We start from the raw sequence: 20,543 nt of genomic DNA on the forward strand, positions 1-20,543 counted from the left end.
CCGACGGAGTCGTGCAAGACGATGTACGTTCATCTTGCTGTCTTCGTACATCGTCTTGCACGACTCCGTCGGCATCCTCATCCTGGCCAATTCATGACCAGAAATCGGCAGTGCGTTGTTTTTATTGCCGATCGGTGGACGTGACGGGAGCCTGCAGCGCAAGAAATCTTGGTATGGGACCTTCAAACAGTAACGTGACACGGAGTCCTTGTAAGCCGCAGTCTCGTTCATAACGAGCTCCAGTAAGGATGACTCATCTTTACTGGATGAGTCATCCAGTAAAGATGAGTCATCCAGTAAAGATGAGTTGTCTGTGGTGAATTCGGCCGACCCCAAAGCGTCATCGCCAGGACGTCCTCCCCGACGGGACAAATAAAGTACTGTGGATATCACTGCGCCACCACCTCCGAGAATTCCGACGCCGCTTACGAGAACCCACGGCCGTCGCCAGAAACTTGGCGCGTCGTTACCGCCGTTATCGTAAACTGTCCACCGTCGTTACCGTCGGGCTCCTGATGGTTCCTCGACGGTCTGTCATCCTCGATGACAATGTGCCGCCCTTCGGACATCAGGAGCTGGTCCACTTCATCACTGTCCGTGGTTCCGGACTCGAACTCGGGTGGAAGTTCGAGAACCTGTACCGCATTGTCTTTATCCCCCGAATCGACGGGTGTCCCGTCCGACCCCAAGACGGCGACCAGCACCACGCTCTTCTGCAAGCCACTCTGTTCCAAGCCCTTCATGTCAATCCATTTAAAAGACCAGACTGGGATCACACAGTGAACAACGGCGCGGCGCGGCGAGGAAAGATGGCTCAGACCCGAGGGCTGAACGGGGTGCCAAGATTCACGCCACCTAAAAATATAACTTTACGGAAGACGACCAACAAGTCTCGATCGCACACCCTGACGGCTCAACACACCCCCGCGACCAGCCCTGTCGGGTCCCTGCGATAACTATACTCGCTCGCGCTCCGCCGTCTACCTAACCGCTCTCGTTTTCCGAGCCCCTCGTCTGTCTGCATCACTACCACGGCATTGCAGCTCACTGAAGCGTTACGCGCAGCTCCGTACGGTCTAGACGCGCCCAGATAAATCTCGAATCCCAACGTACTCGACATTCCCAACCACGGCAAGTACCGGGAGGATGTCCACTCCACAGCTGGGTCTGGGGCTTACTTCCTTCACGTACTCAAAGCTCGCACGGCTCTCTCGCCAACGACGACGGCCCTTCACCTTCTGCTTCAACGCCCAGTCACCCTTTGCAACCAGCCACCGACTTACTCTGTCGGTACCGTCTCTTGGCCCACTACCCTCGTGGCTACCTCGCCGGCCACGACGCGGTTCAACAACCTGAACATACGCTCCCCGCGCACTCTGCGCGTTGACAATATTGCCATGCGCTCACTCGAACGCCCTCGATCCGTCCATAGCACCTTCCTCTCGACCCGACACCACACTTCTCCTCGAGTCTCACCATAGACCCGAACACACCTCGACGGGAGCAAGGACGGAGCGCCACATCGCCCCAAGGACTCGCCTCGAGGCAACCAGTCCGGAACTCCGCTCACTCGTCCGCTCGCTCCGCCTGTATCTCCTCAAGCCTCTCCGGACGAGATCTGACCCGATCTCCGCCTACTGAGGCTATCGAGCTGCTCAAGCAGCAGCCTGAAGGCAAGTTCGATGACGATCGCGTTTTCTGGGGCATGGACATGGGAAGCGTCCATGAGCGATTCTTGTCTGAGGAGCACTTCAAGAAACCCGTCATCGTTTACAACTACCCCTACGAGCTCAAGGTCAACACCGACGCGGGGGTCGCGCCAGGGACTACTGTCAGAGCTATGGACGTTCTCGTGCCGACCATTGGCGAAGTCATTGGAGGCTCAACGGACAGGCGACAACAACGTCTTTCAAACTGCCGTCGGCGGAGGCACCCACCCAATGTGGTCAGGCAGATAGACACACCACGGCGAGGGAGCGTTTTTAACAATCGTTCTGTTGTCTGATTACGGCCGCTCACTTCGTCCGCGACGTGGCACAACATGTAATCTAGGTGTTGAGACCCGGTTGACCTTCCGGCCCCGGTGGTTACTGGAACTCAGCGTCGACTACCCATTCAACACTCACCGCAGCACGGTATCTCATCTGCCAGCCGGTATTTTTTGACACACATCTAGGTTCTGTAGTTTTAGGGATGTCAGTGATAGTCACAGGGACTGCCGCAAGACAACTCTTGGTGGTACCGCGAGCTGCGTTCGGGCGGCACTGTGCCCCACGCAGGTTACTCAGGCAACCGCGAATTTTAACTTCCGTACAGCAGCACAACTAACAATAAGGCGTCTCAACGCCGTTGGGCGACCCTAGAACTTTCCACAGACACGTTTAGTGTGCAGAAACCTTTCAGGATAATTTTTAGTGTGCCTGCCTGGTTCGTCTCCTCAGCATCCCACCACAGAAGCCATACCATGCCTCAACCACATCGCGTTGGTTGGGTCGAAAAGAATTAAAAAAATTCCATGCGGTTCGATGACAAGGTTGAGTATGTAGAGTCTCTGTTGGGGTACCGTTTCAATAACCGGGACTTGATTGAGCGTGCTTTGACGCACCGGTCGATGGGCGAGGCGATCTGCAACCAAAAGCTGGAGTGGTTGGGCGATAGTGTGTTACAACTGGCGGTGAGCGACATTTTGTACGAGCGGTATGGTGAGCGACCGGATACCCGCGAGGGGGACTTGGTGCGAGCGCGGGAAATGTTTGTTCGCGGGGACAAATTGCGTGCGTTGTCGAAGGAGTTGCAGCTGCAGAACGGGTTGATAACGGCGAATGGCGTGAGTGAGGTGTTTAATGAGAAGATGAGTGAAGATTTAGTCGAAAGCATATTGGGAGCTATTTTCATCGATGGCGGGTATGCCATCGCGCGCACCTTGGTGAAGAAGATGTTCAAGCCGCAAGACTGGGGCGATTGTATCAACGCGCAGCGCGACAGTAAGTCGGAGCTGCAGGAGTTCTGCGCGAAGTGTGCCCTCAACTTCCCCTCCTACGCCGTGGTCAAGGAAGAAGGCCCGATGAACTCACGCATCTTCAATGTACAAGTCACCGTCATGTCCATCTCCGCCGCCGGCGCTGGCACCAGCAAAATGAAGGCCGAACAGGCGGCCGCTTCGGTCCTGCTCGAACAACTAAAAAATGTAGACGGCATCATCGAACGACCAACCAACGCCAAGTCCAGACTCCTCGAACTCTGCCACAAGATGCGCCTCAGCCCCTCCCCCGCCTTCTTCACCACCGAGTGCCGAGATCTTTCCTCACCCATCCCCCAGTACAAATGCGTCTGCGTAGTCACCACACCCACAGGCGAAAAAATTACGCAAGAAGCCATCGCCGGCACCAAAAAGGCCGCAGAAAAAGAGGCCAGCCACCTCATGTACATCAGCCTATTCGCCTACAAGCAAAACCAACCCGCGCCCGCCGCACTCTCCAAGGTCTGTCCTGCGCCTTCTCCCAAAGTACAACTCATCAACTATGCCGCCAGCAACAACCACTCACCGGTTCAATTCACTGTAAGCCCCACGCGCTCATTCTCACCCGTACTTCTTCTGCAGGTCACAGAACAAATACCCTGCACATTCAAGGTCGAGTGCGCATACCCCACTCTCGGCGTCAAAGGCTTCGGCTGCGGACAATCCAAAAAAGAAGCGGAACTTAACGCCGCCGAGCGGGTTCTCGAACGGCTCAAAGAAGCCCTCACCCAACGGGAAATGAGCGACATGTCAACCGACGTAGGCTCCGATTTCACCCGCGCACCCACTCCAAGTCTCACGTAAACCTGGAGCTTCGCCAACCAATACAAACCGCAATTGCCTCGGGTCGGGCTGCAGCGAGTTGTCGGCGGCCGGTCAGCTCGCCGGAACGGCCTGCAGCTCACCGCTGAGCGGACCCGTAACTCACCGCTGATCGGACCCGTAACTGATCGGACCCGTAACTCACCGCTACTGAGCCCTGGTCTGTTAATCTTGGAACCACCGAACTGGTCAGCCCTGAACAGTTCAGCTCAGTTCATCCTGAACTCATCCAGGCTGGTCAGCTCACCGCGGAACGGGTTCACAGCTGTTGCCGAAGGTGGGCGTGTTACGGCCAAAGACATTTCGCAGCCAGCCAAACGACTCCCTGCTCGCGTCGACCGTCGACAGCGTCTCGCCGCTCGACTCGACCTTGCACTCGAGTGAAGTGGGCACCTGACGCCGCTGATACTCGGCCTCACACTCCAACATAAACTCCAGCTCTGCCACACGTTGCTCGCGTTTGCGCAGGTCAGACGTCAACCGCGCCACGTCGCTCTTCAACAACCGCTTCTCCTCGCGCGCCAGGTACAGCAACTCGTCAAGCTCACCGCGCTCTTCCTCCAGCCGCTGCAACTTCGCCTGCAACCGCGCACTGCATTCCCCCGGCCCACCCAAAACCGACACTGAGGACGACCGAGACAACGGTGAAGACGCAGCGTGCCGGCCCGGAGCGTCCGGCAAGGTAACCTGACAGGCCACGCTCTGACGCACAACCACGGACTCCGACTCCACAATAGACAACTTAAACGTCAACGACTGGTGCTTCGGCCGCCGCTTTACCACTCTTGACTTAAGCTCTTCTATCACCTTCTTGTATTCCGAACAACACTCCACCATCTTCACCAAATCCTGCTCAAGCTCCTCGTTCTCGCTGCGCAACTTGGACACCTCCACCTGCGCAGCCTTTCCCTCGTTCGTCTGCTGCCGCAGCATCTCAAACCGGCCATTTAACTCCTTCAACTCCGTCTCCAGAGCGCAGTACGCCGTCTCAGCCTTCTCCTTCTGGTCGCCAAGCTTCTCCAGCTGGTCCTCGAGTCTGAAGGACGCTTGTGAACAAACCACCCTTCCTTACTTACGTCTTAACTTCTGCCTTCAATACCATCATGCACTCACTCTTCACTTTGTCGTTTTCCTTGAACATACTAACCAAATGCAAGACCTCTTGACGCTCCTTCTCAGTACTGAAACAGCAGATGTGCACCCATCCCAAACCTTCCTCCTACCTCTCCAATGTAGTGAGCGTACTCTTCAAATGCGCACTCTGGGCATCCGCTAGAGCCTGCAGCTCGTTGATAGTATCCCGTAGCTGCATGCAATCCAACTCCAGCTGAGCCACGCGTGGATCCGTGACAAACTTATGCGACCCTGAAGCCGAACCCGAACTGGGAAACGAAGAACCCGCAGGGTCCGACTTGGACGAAGACGAACTGTCTTTGTAAGAAGTCTCCGGTGAAGTTGACGTTTCGCTAGTCGAGGATTGAGACATCTTCGCCTCTATTAGTTGGCTCAACGCCAATAATCCCTGCTGCAACTGACGGTTGGAGGGCTCTCTTCGCTTTTTCCGAGAACCACTTCGCCTCGAATGATCCCGGTGACGACTCTTTCGCTCTTCGAAATCCTTTTCCAATCTTCTTCCTCTCACATCATTCCCATCGCCGGTTATCCGGGACCCAACTGTTTCGGAGCTACTACTGTCCCCGCTATCCGCAGCCACTATCTTAACCGCTTCAAGAATTCCGATACACGCCTTGCGACCAGCACCTTCTTCTAATGCGTTCTGTAACTTATCAAGCAGTCGATCTAGCGCAGCCTGCCGTTTAGCTGATGTGATGTCCACGGGCTCATTCGTATAATTTGATGCAGCAGCATTCCCGTTCCACCACACGAATCTCATAGGTTGCGCCTCCTGAGATTCTTCTTCATCCCTGTCCTCTTCCTCTTCCTCCTTCACATCTTCGTTGTCACTTGGATCGTGCTCTGGCTCGGAACTCGTAGCTCCTGAGGCGCTGCTTTCGGAGTCTCCGGACGTCTCAAGCACCGCGTCGGAAGAGGACGGCTCCTTTATTGTTCCCTCCCCATTAGAAGTCTCAGAGGCAGCAACCTCGTCAGAAGCGACAACGTCGTCAGAAGAGTCATCCGTGTCCTTGTGAGAAGACGTCTGCAGAGACGAGTTTCCAGCATTTTCTTCTGAAGAGTCTCCCTTCCATCGCCCATCTTGAATATCAATATCGGTATCTGAGGATACACTGCTGGACGCAGCAGGCGTCTGATTGAAGTTGCGGATCCAAAAGGATGATGGGTGCGATTTCAGGCTTTGTATGCGATTTCGGACATCCTGACCATCAGAGTTTTCGTCGCTCACTCCAAACCTAGGTGAGCCGTATGTAGTTAATAAATCCTCATCTGCTGAATTCATGTTGGCATTATATAAGGTGTGTGCACACACGTGTTTGTCAAGCGCATCGCCATGTGAGGTATTTCATTAACTTATATTTTACCAATCAATAATGTCCCGCAGCTCAGCATCCTATTACGATAGGCAAATCACAGTGTTCTCTCCAGAAGGGAAGCTGTTTCAAGTTGGTAAGGTGGATGACTCGTTGTGAATTTGTTTGTTGTTGGCAGAGTATGCATTTCGGGCGGTTGAGGCGGCGAACATAACAGTGGTGGCGTTGAGAGGAAAAGAAGCGGCTGTGATCGTTGGACAGAAAAAGGCTTCAAGTCAAGCGTTGGCTCAGGTAACTGGCATGTATATTACATGACATGGTGCTATCTTTTTAGGACAAGTTGTTGGACGCGTCGTCGTTGTCTAGTATGTACTTCGTGACACCCAAAGTCGGTGGTGCGTTTGTTGGTATGCCAGCCGACTGTAGGTCGATGGTGTACCGTGCTCGACAGAAGGCGTCGAATTTCAGCTTTGATAATGGGTTCGAGATACCCATACATCATTTGGCGTATAAGATTGCTCAAATTAACCAAGTATTCACTCAGCACGCGTACATGCGGCTTCACGCTTGTGGTAAGTATCCTAAACACCGCGACCTAAACACTGTGACTTGTTAGTTGGTATTTTGATTGGTATTGACGAGGAGACGCGCGCTCCTAAGATTTTCAAGTTCGACCCGGCTGGTTGGTTTACTGGCAATAAGGCCGCCGTCGTCGGTAATAAAGAGGCTGAGGCCACTAACCTGCTGCAGAAATTGATAAAGGATAAGGAACCTGATACGCTGGATGAGACTGTTATGGGGGCTCTGGCCACTCTACAGCAAACACTGGGAATGGATATGAAGGCGGCCGACTTAGAGATTTCCTACGTCACAGTCGACAACCCCAACTTCAGGTTAATGGCAGAGGCTGATGTGGATCGGTATTTGACTATGGTGGCGGAACGCGACTAGCGGTCACCCGGTCCAGCGCCAGGTCGAGGCTTAGACATTTTTGGAGGTCATGCACCCTCGCTCAACTCGTTACATCCTGTCCTCGTTACAGCCGTTCACCGTGATGAAAGCACCCAGGCGGTGAGTCGGTCGCTGCGGCGTTCAGCCGCTGTGTGCTTAAACGGGCGAACAAGTCGATTCTGAAAGCTCACGAAGCAGTCAGAGAGAATTCCCTGGTTGCTGAGTGTTTGTGCAGTGTGTACAAAAATGATTCAGTAGCTGACTTGTACACAGGGGCTCCGCAACACGCGCGAGACTTTGCGTGCTCCTCAGGCGACCCTCACGGTGAGTTTGTATTGTCAGCTAGACGGAAACCACCCTCGGAGCCAGGCCGCCGTAGAGCTTGAGTGTGCGCCCTTTCGTTCCTGCGGTGTCTGCTCATGAAGGGCGGCTGCACACTGAACGGCGGCTGCACATTTGAAGGGCGGCTGCACACTGAAGGGCGGCTGAAGAACTGTATTCACCAGCCGGGTGCGGTGCATCATTCTTCGGCCGAATGCGATGAGACCGATGGCAAGTCCACCACACCTGCTAAGTGCGGGGTCTCTTGCGTGGCTGTTCATCCTCGCTCTCGCTCATAGGAGCGGGCGGGTATGTGAGGATAATCCCTTCCTGCTTGGCTTGCTCGAGCAGTGCTTCTCGGGGATCCACGGGATTCGTTGTCTCCGACTTATGCGACATCTCTACCGAGATGATCGTCTTAGCTTTCTTCCGTCTCCCGAACTCGTCGTACTCCTCATCACCGCTATCATGCGCCAGCCGGTCTTGTCTGAAAGGCGACCGTCTATTTCGACCCCCCACGGCTTACGGATCCTGTATGTCGTAGTGGCCACCCGCGCGACCAGTCCGTTTCGTGTCTGTGTCGTTCAGAAGTGTGGGCTTCATAGCCAGGCACAAGTTGCACTTGTCCCGCCGCGCCCAGTTCACGTTTTGACACCTACAACGAAATGATATGACTCAACGTAACTACCCGACCTGCAACCACAACAATTTGGTGAGTCAACCGGTGTCGCTGCAGTTCGTGGCGTACCCGGGGCAGAGCCAATCGCCTTGGCGGAGCGGCCTCGACTCCGCGGCCGGCGTTGCGGCTCCATTCTTGGGCCGGACTTCGCCGCATTTGTTGCACCGATGGCGCTTAGCGAAGTTAACGTTGCTACACGACCCACACGTCCAATCGGGCGCCTTCCGAGGTCTAGCCTCCATTTTACCGAATTATTCCCCTCCCCCGGGTTCCCTCCGGCCTTCGATTCCCCCCGGTATCCCTCCGACCTTCGACTCCTCCCGCGGCTCTTCACGCCCCCCACCCCTCCCTGCCAACCCGGTAGCGCATTTCTTGAGTGGGCCGGAATGGCAGCATTTTGGCCATAAGTCTGGACGTTGGTTACTGGGGGAAAGAGCCGTCGACGCTGTCAGCGGACATGTGATCCTGCTGGACGTCGTGGTAGTCCCTTTCTAAACAAGCTAGGTCTTCGCGGGCTTCGGACAGTTCTGACTCCTCCATGCCTTCGCCCACGAACCAGTGGACGAACGCGCGTTTGCTGTACATTTCGTCGAACTTGGCCGTGATGCGCTCGAAGACACTCGAGAGCGCGGTAGTGTTGGAGATCATGGCCACTGCCCGCGGTACCTCGGCTATACCCGAACCCGGCACAGCCTTGGGCGCCTGACTGTTGATCCCCGTCTTGAAACCCGTTGGCGACCAGTCCACGAAACGGATCTGGCTCTTCGTACGCATTAACGAGATCGCCTGGGTCATATCGTTCGGAGCCACGTCGCCTCTGCAACAGCAATATTGCGGAAAGGGGGAAAACATCAGTAGGGGAGAACATCGGTAGGGGAGAACATCAGTAGGGGAGAACATCAGTAGGGGAGAACACCAGTAGGGGAGAACACCAGTAGGGGGGTAGGGACTGGCTTACCGATACATGAGGCAACAAGCCATGTATTTGCCTTTTCTAGGGTCGCATTTGGCCATGAGGTTGCTGGGCTCAAAGGCGGCGGTTGTGATGCCGTTGACGGCCATGGTTTCATGGGTGGCTTTGCGGTCGCTGATAATAGGTGCGTAGGAGCTGAGCATGAAGTGGATGCGTGGGTAGGGGACTAGGTTGGTTTGAAATTCCTTAATGTCCATGTTGAGTGCGCCTGAGAAGCGAAGGGAGGCAGTGAGTGAGGAGATAACTTGGCAGACGAGTCTATTCAGGTTGGTATAGCCAGGTCTTTCAACGTCGAGGTTCTTGCGGCAGATGTCGTAAATGGCTTCGTTGTCGAGGACGGCAGAGACATCCGAGTGGTTGAGTAGCGCGTGGGTGGTCATGATGGCGTTGTAAGGTTCGACAACAGCGGTGGCGATTCGCGGTGAGGGCCAGGTGGAAAAGTGGAAGCGGTTGGTGCGGCCGTAGCCCACAGAGATTAGTTCGGAAATAAGTGCGGTCAGACCTGAACCCGTGCCGCCTCCCACGGCATGGTAGATAATGAAGCCCTGCAGCACGTTGCACTGCTCTACTGTGCGCCGGATCTTCTCCATGACCGTGTCGCTGATGTCCTTGCCGACTGTATAATGTCCCCGCGCGAAGTTGTTCGCCGCATCTTCCTTGCCCGTTACCATCATATCCGGGTTGAACAAACTTTTGTACTCGCCGTTCCGAATCCCATCAATCACGCTCGGCTCCAAGTCAACCATCACACAACGTGGCACGCACTTGCCCGAACTCGACTCCTGGAAGAACGTGGTGAACGAATCGTTATCCGCACCCGCCGGCCGGCCGTCAGCCATCTTCCCATCCGTCGCCATCGTCCCGTCCGGGTTCACGTCATGCTCCAGGCAAAACAACTCCCACGACGCCGAACCCGTCTGGCACCCTGCCTGACCGAAATGCAGAGACACGATTTCTCTCATTGCAAAAATAAACGCCAACCAAAATCGCCCGCTCACCGCTGAGAAGACTGCGCAAGAACACGGCAAGGTGCTCAGGAACCCCAGACTCGCCGAAACACCACCGCCCGATCTGTCCGGAGTGTGTGCCACCGCCCGATCTGTCCGGAGTGTGTGCCACCGCCCGATCTGTCCGGAGTGTGTGCCACCCACCTGCCACGATCTAAGTGCACACTCGTGCGTTGCACACTCGTGCGTGTGCACAATGGCGCCAGCACAAGGACACAAACAAGCTGTGTCTCGACTCGCATGCGACCCGGCACATACGTGCTGAGAGACGTCGTTTATGATTCGCGATCTGTTCAAGTGGGGCGTCGAAAAACATTGTAGGGAGGGAGACAAGAGGTGAAAACAACGTAGCGGAAACAACGCGGTACAAAAGGGCGGTAGATTATTCTGAGGTAGGGGGAGTCGTCGGTGGGGGAGTCGCCGGTAGTGGAGTCGGTGAAGCGGTAGGCGGGGTGGTGGTTGGCGCGTTATCGGGTGTGGCGATGTAAACGGGGAAGTGGTGGTTGAGTGCTTTGCAGAGCGGGACGCTGACGCCGGTGTCTACGCCTCCGTTGGAGGAGCGCCAGTTTTGGGAGCGGTCTGCAACAATGATGAGTCGTTTGATGCGTGAGTGGGTGAGACCCATGGTGCACATGACGCAGGGTTCGCCGAACACATACGCGTCACAGTTGGAGGCGTAATACTGGTCCGGCTCGACGCCGTTGACGGACTGTGAAGTCTGCACTTCCTGCAGTGCCGCCATATGTGGCCCCCGCAGCCGCTTCGCCGCGCGGCCGCCGCCCAAAATGTCCACCACCGTCTCGCCCAACCGCTGTAGCGCGTACAAACACGAGTGCCGCAACAAGTGCATGTCCACCACGTCCTCCTCGCGCTCCGCGTGCGCCACCAAGTGCTCCCCCAAGTACAGCTGACACACCTTCGAACACTCGAAAATCCGGCTGTCCCCTTCTTGCTTTTGGTCCTGGTCTTGGTCCTGGTCCCCACCCTGATGGTCATGGACCCCAACTCGACGGTCATGGACCCGGATGACTGGCGCAGAGGTCCTGGCAGCGGCCAACAGCCGTTGTGCTCGCTCCTTGATTTCGGCTACCTCGGACTTCAGCAATGGTGTCGGGTTCCACTCGTTCTTTCCTCTACGGAATATGGTCGGCCAAATACTCAGGCTCTGCAGCTTAGACTCCTCTGACGTCCGCGGGGGGTATCTCGGGACCTTTACCGCGTCCACCGTCGGCTCGATCTCGAGCTCGCTCAATATAGTCTTCTGTTCATCAGACAATTCCTGCGAAGACGGACTTTGCGGTGCAGCGCCTGTAGTGAGCTTACATCAGTTTGAGACAACAAAATTTGAACTTTACCTTCCACCTTACGCCCTCGTTTTAGGTGGGAAAAATCAGCAGACAAAGGGAAATGCCCAGACACCAATTGCATCAAACGAGACACCGCCGCACCTTGACACATTACTGCATACATCGTCAAAGTGTCATTTCTACTTGCATTCCACCATAAAGGGCATAGCTGCTCCACCTCCATATATTTAATTTTCTGTTTTCCCGGGAAAGCGCCGTTTGCGAAAACGTGTGCACACGATCGCAATGAACTCCCCAAGAAACACTCGAAGCTATATTGATGACTGCGATGCTATATTGCGACCTAAATCAAATGAGGAGTTGGTCAAACAGATTGTAGCGCTCATGCCAGCGGACGGAGAAGGTAATTGCGGATTCATAGGTTACGAGACATCCTGAGGTTTGATAGACAAAATCGGAGTGGCTTGCAGCTGTATTCTCTCGATCTTTAAGAACGCTAGCCACAGCAGCTCGGAAGAAATTCGTCAGCTGAAACAGGAAAATGAAGACCTGCAGAAAAAACTTTCTGTCTGTCAGAAAAAGAATCAACAACAAGCAGTAGAAATAGCGGACAGCAACCGTCGAATGAAGGACATTCGAGATGAGTTGCAAACCGCGAAGGACGCGCTGAAACGAGCTCAGACTCGCAACGAGCAGCTGGAAAAGCTACGCGAAACGATACTGCGGTCAGCTCAAGATCCTTCGCTGGGAGTTGAAGACTGTCGGTACGGTGGAGATCCCGTCATGACGCATATGGAGCCGGTAGGATTATATCAGTATTCCAGAAGTATCTCTATTACAGGCGCCGAAAAATTTGATAGGCAAAGGCACAAAGAGTGACGCGTTTGCAAAGGCGCTGTTCGGCAAGATAAAAAAACGCAAGCCACATAACGAGTGGATGACGATTGTTGAGATAATCAATGACATTACGAAAAGGAAAGTGCCGACAAACGAAGGCTCTGCAAAAGTCCTAGAGTTGCTTGGTCTTGAGAACCAAGATCTACAAGAAGAATTCGCCCGGTTGGTGGAGCGCTTCGAAGCAAACGATAGTGTCAGTGAGATCTGCTAATGTCTTGTTTGCAGAAGAAGGGTTTTATATGATGTTAAGAGATGTGTTATTCTCTTACGTGAGATGGTTTTCGCAATTGACTATACGTGTATCGCTGGATGGTGCAGAACGGATGCTGTCACATGGGGCAGATTTGGGTGCGGATGCCTTTTATCGAGAGCCTCCTGTGAATGACAATGGCGTCTTGCCTCCTCTTCTGCAGATTAGTGAGAACAAGACCATCGACATGAGGGCTCCTGAGGCGACGGTGGAAGACTCCCAGGCGGTAGCCAAAGGCAAAGAGTTAAACAGAGGGCTGGGGTTGGCCAAAGGCGGGGAGTTGGCCGCCAAGGAGAGCAAGGGTGAAGAGGAGCGCCGTTGTTGCGAGGATTGCGGCCGCGTGTGCGGTCCGGTCTGTGTGCAATGTAGTGGCGGTATGGATAGTGCGTGTGTGCAGGGAGCAGTGAAGTTGTTGCAGAAGGAGCTGTGCCAGGTGCAGAGTCGGTTGGCGGCAGTGCGGCCGCACATTGACCGGGGTTGTCTGCAGTCGGTGGAGGGCATGACGAACTCGGTTCTGAACATTTTGCGTCGCGAGGCCGCTTCCGGAGAGGTTGGTGTGTTGAACGTGCTGCCCAAGGTGTTGGAGGTGATGGATAGTGAGCACTTGGCGTTCGAGTCTTTTGTGCGGCAGCGCGACCAGATTTTCCAGTTGGTGACGGGGCCGCGTTTTTCGAGTGCGAACCACCGAGGGTCGCGAAGCCTGACGATTTCGCCGGATGCCTTTCCGTTGGAGAGCCAGGGGAAACTGTGGCAGGTGATTGCGGGGCTGGACGCACCGGCGGACCTCAAGTACGTGGCCTACGCGACAGATGACGGCGGCTGGATGGATCTAGTTCCGTGGTGGAAGCGGTCGCCCTTGTCGTTGCGCTGGGCAAGTCTAGTCTTTGCGGACCAGCGTTGGCTCGCCTATGCCGAGCTATACGCCCGCGCGCCGGTCGATCTACGCTGGCTCGCCATCCACTTCAACGACCCACGCTGGTTACACTTTTGTTCGCGCTGGAAATTCATTCTGCCCGAGCAAAAACGCCGAGCCGTCGAGTGCCGCGACTACACCTTTCTCCGCGGGGGCTCCAGCGTGCAGAGTGCGGCCAACCGCACCATGGGCCTCGGCTGCAGCTCGGGCCTGTGCCAGGCCGGAGTGAGCAAGTTCGGCGCATGCCCGGCGGCCGGAGCATGTCCGCCGGGAGCGTGTCCGTCGGGAGCGTGTCCATCGGGAGTGTGCCAACGTAGTGTGAACAATGGAGGTGGCGGCCCCGGCGGTGGCGCTGGCCCCGGTGGGTTGGCGTCAAAAACGGTTGCGGGGGAGATGGCCGGTGAGCAGCGTGTGCGCGACTGCAACAGCCTGGGTGGCTGTATGGGGGACGTGGCTGGGGAGACGTACGTGGGTTCTCGGTTTGAGTTGTGGGATTGCCCGCGGCCGGTGGAGGACTATTACTTGATTCCAGTAGAATTGCGCCGGGGTTACCAGACTCGGTTATGTAACCGTTGCGTGCAGTGCCCGATTCACTGTTCCACGATCTCGACCGTGCGCCTGGACCTGATTGAGTTCAATCAGCTGAAGGATTGCATGGAGTCCATGTTTCGCGAGTTGTTGGCCCAGGTCCAGGCGCAGCAGCAATCACACGACAGCATCGTTGACGAGTTCAAGACGAAGCTGCGGCAGAGTGAAACTGAGGCGGACCGTTACAAGAAAGAAGTGCGGCAGCTGAACGGACAACACGAGACACTGGTGCAGCAGAGCCAGTTGGCCCAAGAGCAGTTGACCGCGCAGCTTGCAATCTGCAAGCAGAACTACTTGGAGCTCGAAGCTATCCTTGCCCAGGAACGAGAAGCCTGGGCACGGCGGCAGCAGGACTGGGAGTCAGACCGGATCAGGCTAATGGAGCTCTGGAAAGAGGCTTCGCTCAACGGCCCCGCGCTCGCCTCCCCGGGACCCCAGGCGAAACCAACGCCAGAAATGAAGTCAGCGCCAGCGAAGGAGCCGGCGGCAGCGAAAAAAAGCGATCCCCAGAAGGCGAAGCCCGCCCCCGCCAAGCCCGCTCCTGCCAAGTCCACTGCGACCAAGGCAGAACCGAAGAAGGAGCCCGGGCCGGCCAAGGCAGCACCAGTCAAGGCAGCACTTGTGAAGGCAGAACCGAAGAAGGATCCCAAGCCGGCCAAGGCAGCACCAGTCAAGGCAGAACCGAAGAAGGAGTCTGGGGGGGCGAAGGCAGATCCGAAGAAGGAGTCTGGGGCGGCGAAGGCAGCGCCACCGAAGTCAGCACCAACCAAGGCAGCACCAACCAAGGCAGCACCAACGAAGTCGGCGCCGACGAAGGCGGCACCAACGAAGGCAGCACCAACCAAGGTGGCGAAGGAAGAAGCAATTAAGTCAATACCAACGAAGGCAGAAGCAACCAAGTCAGCACAAACGAAGGCAGGAGCAACGAAGTCCCCCTTGAGTTCAGCGCCTGTGGCGAAAGCTCCGCCCGAGAAGGTGACGGCCAAGACGGCAGAGCCCCGGGCGAAGGAAACAAAGGCAGTGTCCCCGAAGCCTAAGTCGGAGCCGGGGAGCGCAAAGCCTAAGCAGGCAGCCGCAGAACAACCGAAACCCGCTGAGGCAGCCAAGCCGGCCCCGACAGCCAAGCAAGCCCCGACAGCCAAGCAAGCTCCCACAACCAAGCAAGCTCCCACAGCCAAGCAAGCCTCCACAGCCAAGCAAGCTCCCACAGCCAAGCAAGCTCCCACAGCCAAGCAGGCCCCCACAGCCAAGCAAGCCTCCACAGCCAAGCAAGCTCCCACAACCAAGCAAGGCGCCACAGCCAAGCAAGGCCCGACAGCCAAGCAAGGCCCGACAGCCAAGCCAGCGGAAACGGAGGCGGCACCAAAGAGAGGATCCGCTGTGGCGAAGGCCCAGTCCTCGTCGGACCAGAAGACCAAGACGCCAGGCAGCGAACCTGGAGCAACTAAATCGGAACCGGCAAAGTCGAATATGAAACAGCCGGCTGCCAAGGCTCCTCCTCCCGCGGCTACCAAGGATTCCCACCTGGCAGCTGCGAAGCCTTCACATCCCGCAGGTGCTAAGGCTTCCCACGCTTCCCACCCCGTAGCTGCGAAGGCTTCTAACCCCACAGCTACCAAAGCTTCCCCTCCCGCAGCAGCCAAGGCCCATCCGCCAGCGAGCAATAAGCCGGTCGTAACTTTGAAGGCTCCTCCCGAGCACGTGGCGACGCCGTTGAACAGGGGAGTGCTTGTGTCGGATTTGCAGACCGTCGCGCGTGCTGCAAAGGCCACGACATACTACGAAGAGCTGTCAGAAGGCACCACGCACATCCACGACATTGTCAGGGATATTCTACAGAAAAAGGTCGCCACGTAGTTTTTGTCAATGACACTCCCACATTATTTGAGCACCTTCACACCAGACAACATTGCACGGCTGCTGATACGGGACTATCAGAAGGCTCTCGAAACAAAATGTAAACGTCACCGAGGCTTGACCACGTTGCATTGGCCCATAAATAGCTTCGGTTTGCAGACCCTGGTGTAACGAGAGTACCCCGCCAAGGATTCCGTTTTCGGCTCCGTCCTGGCCGGCGGTACCGCTTCCTGTGCAAGCCGCCCGAGGGCATTAGTCTTAGTTCATACTCGTTGGTCAAGTCGATCGCCTACCGCTCATTCAACAAGTTCGAGCGAGCCAGCCTCAACAGAACGTACCTAGACGACGCCATCTCGCACCTCGCCGAAACCAAGCAACCGTCCAACATCAACAAAGCTGTGGTGGCCGCCAAACTGCCCTCGTCCAACACTAAGAACACCACGACATACAAGGAATTCAAAGTCGAGCACAACGAAGAAACCATCACCGTCGGTGCACTACCGACGTGTCCCACCAAAATGCTAGCCATCCCGCTCCTGTGCGTTGACGCCAAGAACATACCTGCGCCTCAGTACTTCGACTCCAAAGGCGAAGAGCTCTACAAAAACTTGCCGCCAGACAGCTGGGGACCGACCATCTTAGAAACCATCGCCCAAGACATCAGATATATAGCCTTCGGCTCCACCCTCTTCAAACTCTCCTTCACCCGCGACAAGGAGCGAGCAGACTTCGACCAACTCTACTACCTCTCTGGCAAACAACAGTAAGTCTCCCGAGCCCGCTCCCGAGCCCGCTTTGTCCCTCTGTTGTGCCCCTCTGCTACGCTGTTGTCTTCCAGAATCAAAAGATGCGATGCGTGCCGTTTGCACACTGCGGAATCTCAGGTGCTTGGCAGTCTATTGTTGCCCGCCAGTCCCATGTACTTCTGCGGCGTCTGCTACAAGGAATTGTTCGGGGAAGCCAGCAACTCCGACCATGTAACGGTGGTAATAAACCCCATCTGACCGACCCGTCAGTTGCTTGTCGACAAGATCGGCTCGATAAGTCTGACTGATCAGTCAGACGTCCACCCGCGCGGCTCATCACTCAGTCGGCCCGTCACCGCCGCCTGTTGTTAGCCTTTCTTGGGTGGTTCACTGGCCTTCTTGGGCAGTATCTTGGTGGCGGTTGCCGGTTTGGCTTCGCCTGCGGGTTTGGCCGTCTTGGCCTCTGCAGGCTTCGCCGCCGGGGGTTTCGCATCCGCAGGTTTGGCCGCTGCGGGCTTGGCGGCCTTCTCGTCCGGCTTGCCCACGGGCTTCGCGTCCTTCTTCACCTCCGTACCGCCTTTGGCCTCTTCCTTCTTCGCCCCGCCCTTCTGCTTAATCCAGGAGCGGTCCGTGGGTGCGGTAGGTTGGCCGCTGGCGCCGCGGAAGACGAGGCCGGCGCCGCCCTTGAAAACTTTGGCATTGGTGCCGCCTGTTTTGGTCGCAGACACACGCGGCTTACGCTGACCGCCGCCGGTACCAAGCCCCGTGGAAGCCGCAAAGACGCCGGCCTTCTCCATTCCCTCAATCAACAACCGTCTGCAGGTGATCTGGCGGATACAACACTGCTCAATGAGCCGCGTCCAACCACGAGCAGCCAAGAACGAAATGCGGTCGTGCAGACCGGCCACACCGTGCGGCTTGAGCACGCGACTGAGCCGCATAATCCAGTCGAACGCCTCAGAGTCCGTCGCCGTGAAGAAGTCGAAGACGCGGCCCTCCTTCGTCACAATCGTGAAGCAGGACGTCAGGGAAATGCGCGGCCATGTGGCCAACAACCCCTTCGGCGCACCCACTGGCGGCGCCGTGAGCTGGTCCTCGGCGCCCGAACCCGAGGAAGGCGTGTTCGCGCCCGGTGGACAGTCGAACCGCCGCTTGTAGTCCGTCATGTGCGACGCGTAGCCGTAGGCCACGCGGGCAATCTCGTCCAGCTTTATCACCTTGCTCACCACGTCGCCCTCGCCCTTCGACCAACCCAGCCGCGCCGTCTTCGAGTCAACCTGCAGATACCGCGTGCCGAACGTATGCTTGCCCGAAGTCGGGTGCCAGCGCACCTTGATCACCAAGCCGCGGTGCCGAATCGCCTCCTCCGGCGCCTTCTTGTTCACCTCGCCCGCGTCCTTGCTCGCGTCAATCTTCTCCGTACCCTCCTTGTATGTCTTCTCCTTCTTTGCGGCCTTCACTTCCTCCTTCATGGTGCCCGTCGGCGCCTTCGGCTTGTTCAAGCCCGAACCACCCACGTCCAGCTTGACCGACAAACCGCCCTTGCCGCCCTTGCCACCTGCACCCGCGCCACCCTTGAACTTATCCATCAGCCCTCCCAAGCCGCCACTGCCGCCAGCGCCACCGCCTGCGCCCCCACCCGCGCCCCCACCGCCGGCACCGCCGCCGCCTGCCTTGGCCTTGGCCAACGCATCCTCCAAAGCCTTCCGGGCCTCTCCACAGTCCTTCAACATGTTAGTCAACTGGCTGATCTCGTCCATGTACTTCTTCCGCTCCGCAGCGTGCTGGTCCTTCAGCGCGGCGAGCTCCTTCTCCAGCTCCAGCACACGCTGTTCCCACTGCTTTAGACCCTTTGAATTCCGGCTAAGACAAATCTCACATTAACTCACCAAAAAACTTACTCCAGGATCTGCAGCTGCGCCAAGCACAGGTCCAGCTGACTCTGCCGCTCTCTCAACGCCTCCAGGAGAGACGATTTTTCTTCCTACAGCATATGTCTAAAGTCTCACGCAGTAGAGCTCTTACGCCAAGTTGCAGCACGTGGTGAGCAAGGATGTCATACCGGCTCTGCATGTCCGTCAAACGATGTTCCAGATCCTGCATGGCGCCCTGCTTGTGCATCCTAATCGCAAAAGTCATACGCATTCCCACCTTCGACACTTACGCGACTCTTTGTGCGTCTTGGAGCTGTGACTTCAACTTGGTCACCGTGTCCACTGCACTTGCTGCTTGCTGCAAAGACTCATCCCTGCGAGCATCATGAAATATAAACCGCTCTCCCCTCACCGTTGCTCGTTCGCTTGCGTCTTCGCCAATTTCAGTCTGTGGAGATGGTCCGACGCAAGTCCCTTCTCGGTCTGAAGTTTAGTCAGCTCCTGCTTGACTACATCGTACTGATGCGATAATAGATCGTAAGCCTCCTTAGTCACATGTTGCCCACTTCTCAACGGATCCACCTCGTATGCTCGCTGCAACTCAGCTTTGAGCGCTTCCAGTTCATTTTTCAAAACTTGGTTCTACGATTGGAACAATCTCGGTTTGACCACTTCGTACCGCTCCAGCAAATTTTGAGCCCCACTTTTGTAGGCGCATCTGTTCATTTCTTAATTCGTCCAAAGCTGATTAGTAGATGTTGACCACATAAGAGGGTGTCTCACATTTTGGTCCGAATTCATATTTGGTAAGTCCTCGAGCGCTGCAGAAAGTCTAGTCTACGTCATGAACGAGCTAGTAAATATACCTCGCCAGGTGGTGTATTTGATTATTCTCGCTAGTAACCGGATACTCCCGATAAACTAGGTCTTGGTGCTGAATAGGTTCAAATTTTGAGAGATCAACCATACCAATCTGTTCTTGACTTTGTCTTCAGCCTCGTAGCTGCTTGTCGTGTTTAACTTTTCAAAATTCGCGATGTCGAAGTCATTCATTCGTCAAAAAACATGCAGCGCACACGTGTGCACACCTCATAATAATAGCATTGACGCTCGCTTATTGATGGCGATAACGAAAAAGGATTCGTCAGCTCAAAAGTCAGCGAAGTATTCTTGATCTCGACGACTTAGCACAGTATCATCAGCTGAAGATAGTGAGATTAAGGGAAGGGAGTGTATGGTGATTACCTTCATCGTTTTCTGAGTAATAGTCGAACATGCTGACATCATCAGACGATGCGACTTTTGGAATATAAGGCGCAGGGATCCTTCTTTCGTAGCAGTCGATCCAAGATATATTCCTGAAGAATTTGTGCCGTTTGACATCCTCAGCCCCATGTTTTAGACAGCCGTATCGTTTAGATCTATCATGAGTAAGTAATTTGCGAATTAAATCCTTGGCACGCGAATCAATGAACTCCGGGTATTCCACATGGCCGTCCATTACTTTTCTATATATTTTCATTGGATCATCATCAAAGAAGGGCGGACCTCCTACTAACATCTCATAAATTAGAATACCAAGCGCCCACCAATCAACCGATTTCCCGTGGCCTTTGCTTTGTATAATTTCTGGTGCTAAATACTCAGGGGTACCACATAATGTCCACGTTCGGTCCTCCACTACCTTGCTGAACCCAAAGTCCGTCATTTTAATGTGACCTTGGGAATCTAACAATAAATTCTCGGGTTTCAGATCCCTATAAACTATTCTAAGGTCTGAAGGACAAAAACGGCATGTCGATGGTGTGTCAGCAACAGGATCGAATCAATCACAGGATCACAGAAACAGGATCACAGAAACAGGATCACAGAAATCCGCAAGGGGGGGGGGG

General features: G+C 55.6%; 12 protein-coding genes across 12 annotated transcripts; 4 read left to right on the top strand and 8 right to left on the bottom strand.

The window, feature by feature from the left end:
• Positions 1-2,515: 2,515 nt before the first annotated feature.
• Positions 2,516-3,823, top strand: GNI_074950 (ribonuclease III; the record flags this gene model as incomplete). Its single annotated transcript, XM_011132155.1, has 2 exons — positions 2,516-3,559; positions 3,602-3,823. 2 exons carry the CDS (start codon positions 2,516-2,518, stop codon positions 3,821-3,823), a joined length of 1,266 nt encoding a protein of 421 aa, XP_011130457.1.
• Positions 3,824-4,084: 261 nt separating this feature from the next.
• GNI_074960 (hypothetical protein) lies at positions 4,085-4,982 on the bottom strand (the record flags this gene model as incomplete). The annotated part of the gene is made up of 2 exons (XM_011132156.1): positions 4,085-4,877; positions 4,918-4,982. The coding sequence occupies 2 exons, from the start codon at positions 4,980-4,982 to the stop codon at positions 4,085-4,087; spliced, it is 858 nt and encodes a 285-aa protein (XP_011130458.1).
• Positions 4,983-5,060: 78 nt separating this feature from the next.
• On the bottom strand, positions 5,061-6,257 carry GNI_074970 (hypothetical protein; the record flags this gene model as incomplete). Its single annotated transcript, XM_011132157.1, has 1 exon — positions 5,061-6,257. One exon carries the CDS (start codon positions 6,255-6,257, stop codon positions 5,061-5,063), a length of 1,197 nt encoding a protein of 398 aa, XP_011130459.1.
• Positions 6,258-6,348: 91 nt separating this feature from the next.
• GNI_074980 (proteasome subunit alpha type) lies at positions 6,349-7,239 on the top strand (the record flags this gene model as incomplete). Its single annotated transcript, XM_011132158.1, has 4 exons — positions 6,349-6,424; positions 6,467-6,579; positions 6,623-6,860; positions 6,905-7,239. The coding sequence occupies 4 exons, from the start codon at positions 6,349-6,351 to the stop codon at positions 7,237-7,239; spliced, it is 762 nt and encodes a 253-aa protein (XP_011130460.1).
• Positions 7,240-7,809: 570 nt separating this feature from the next.
• GNI_074990 (putative Ran-binding protein) lies at positions 7,810-8,481 on the bottom strand (the record flags this gene model as incomplete). Its single annotated transcript, XM_011132159.1, has 3 exons — positions 7,810-8,047; positions 8,087-8,215; positions 8,309-8,481. 3 exons carry the CDS (start codon positions 8,479-8,481, stop codon positions 7,810-7,812), a joined length of 540 nt encoding a protein of 179 aa, XP_011130461.1.
• A 178-nt stretch (positions 8,482-8,659) lies between these two features.
• On the bottom strand, positions 8,660-10,174 carry GNI_075000 (tubulin alpha chain; the record flags this gene model as incomplete). The annotated part of the gene is made up of 2 exons (XM_011132160.1): positions 8,660-9,056; positions 9,198-10,174. 2 exons carry the CDS (start codon positions 10,172-10,174, stop codon positions 8,660-8,662), a joined length of 1,374 nt encoding a protein of 457 aa, XP_011130462.1.
• Positions 10,175-10,601: 427 nt separating this feature from the next.
• GNI_075010 (hypothetical protein) lies at positions 10,602-11,677 on the bottom strand (the record flags this gene model as incomplete). The annotated part of the gene is made up of 2 exons (XM_011132161.1): positions 10,602-11,498; positions 11,543-11,677. The coding sequence occupies 2 exons, from the start codon at positions 11,675-11,677 to the stop codon at positions 10,602-10,604; spliced, it is 1,032 nt and encodes a 343-aa protein (XP_011130463.1).
• A 233-nt stretch (positions 11,678-11,910) lies between these two features.
• Positions 11,911-12,634, top strand: GNI_075020 (hypothetical protein; the record flags this gene model as incomplete). Its single annotated transcript, XM_011132162.1, has 3 exons — positions 11,911-11,929; positions 11,975-12,327; positions 12,368-12,634. The coding sequence occupies 3 exons, from the start codon at positions 11,911-11,913 to the stop codon at positions 12,632-12,634; spliced, it is 639 nt and encodes a 212-aa protein (XP_011130464.1).
• Positions 12,635-12,665: 31 nt separating this feature from the next.
• GNI_075030 (hypothetical protein) lies at positions 12,666-16,798 on the top strand (the record flags this gene model as incomplete). Its single annotated transcript, XM_011132163.1, has 2 exons — positions 12,666-16,027; positions 16,294-16,798. 2 exons carry the CDS (start codon positions 12,666-12,668, stop codon positions 16,796-16,798), a joined length of 3,867 nt encoding a protein of 1,288 aa, XP_011130465.1.
• A 347-nt stretch (positions 16,799-17,145) lies between these two features.
• Positions 17,146-18,922, bottom strand: GNI_075040 (hypothetical protein; the record flags this gene model as incomplete). Its single annotated transcript, XM_011132164.1, has 3 exons — positions 17,146-18,640; positions 18,679-18,761; positions 18,803-18,922. The coding sequence occupies 3 exons, from the start codon at positions 18,920-18,922 to the stop codon at positions 17,146-17,148; spliced, it is 1,698 nt and encodes a 565-aa protein (XP_011130466.1).
• A 137-nt stretch (positions 18,923-19,059) lies between these two features.
• Positions 19,060-19,704, bottom strand: GNI_075050 (hypothetical protein; the record flags this gene model as incomplete). The annotated part of the gene is made up of 5 exons (XM_011132165.1): positions 19,060-19,293; positions 19,331-19,395; positions 19,435-19,472; positions 19,518-19,585; positions 19,621-19,704. 5 exons carry the CDS (start codon positions 19,702-19,704, stop codon positions 19,060-19,062), a joined length of 489 nt encoding a protein of 162 aa, XP_011130467.1.
• Positions 19,705-19,849: 145 nt separating this feature from the next.
• On the bottom strand, positions 19,850-20,359 carry GNI_075060 (protein serine/threonine kinase catalytic domain protein; the record flags this gene model as incomplete). Its single annotated transcript, XM_011132166.1, has 1 exon — positions 19,850-20,359. The coding sequence occupies one exon, from the start codon at positions 20,357-20,359 to the stop codon at positions 19,850-19,852; it is 510 nt and encodes a 169-aa protein (XP_011130468.1).
• Positions 20,360-20,543: the final 184 nt, after the last annotated feature.

The sequence above is a fragment of the Gregarina niphandrodes genome (genome assembly GCF_000223845.1).
Source record: "Gregarina niphandrodes unplaced genomic scaffold scaffold00013, whole genome shotgun sequence".
Classification (NCBI taxonomy): Eukaryota; Apicomplexa; class Conoidasida; order Eugregarinorida; family Gregarinidae; genus Gregarina; species Gregarina niphandrodes.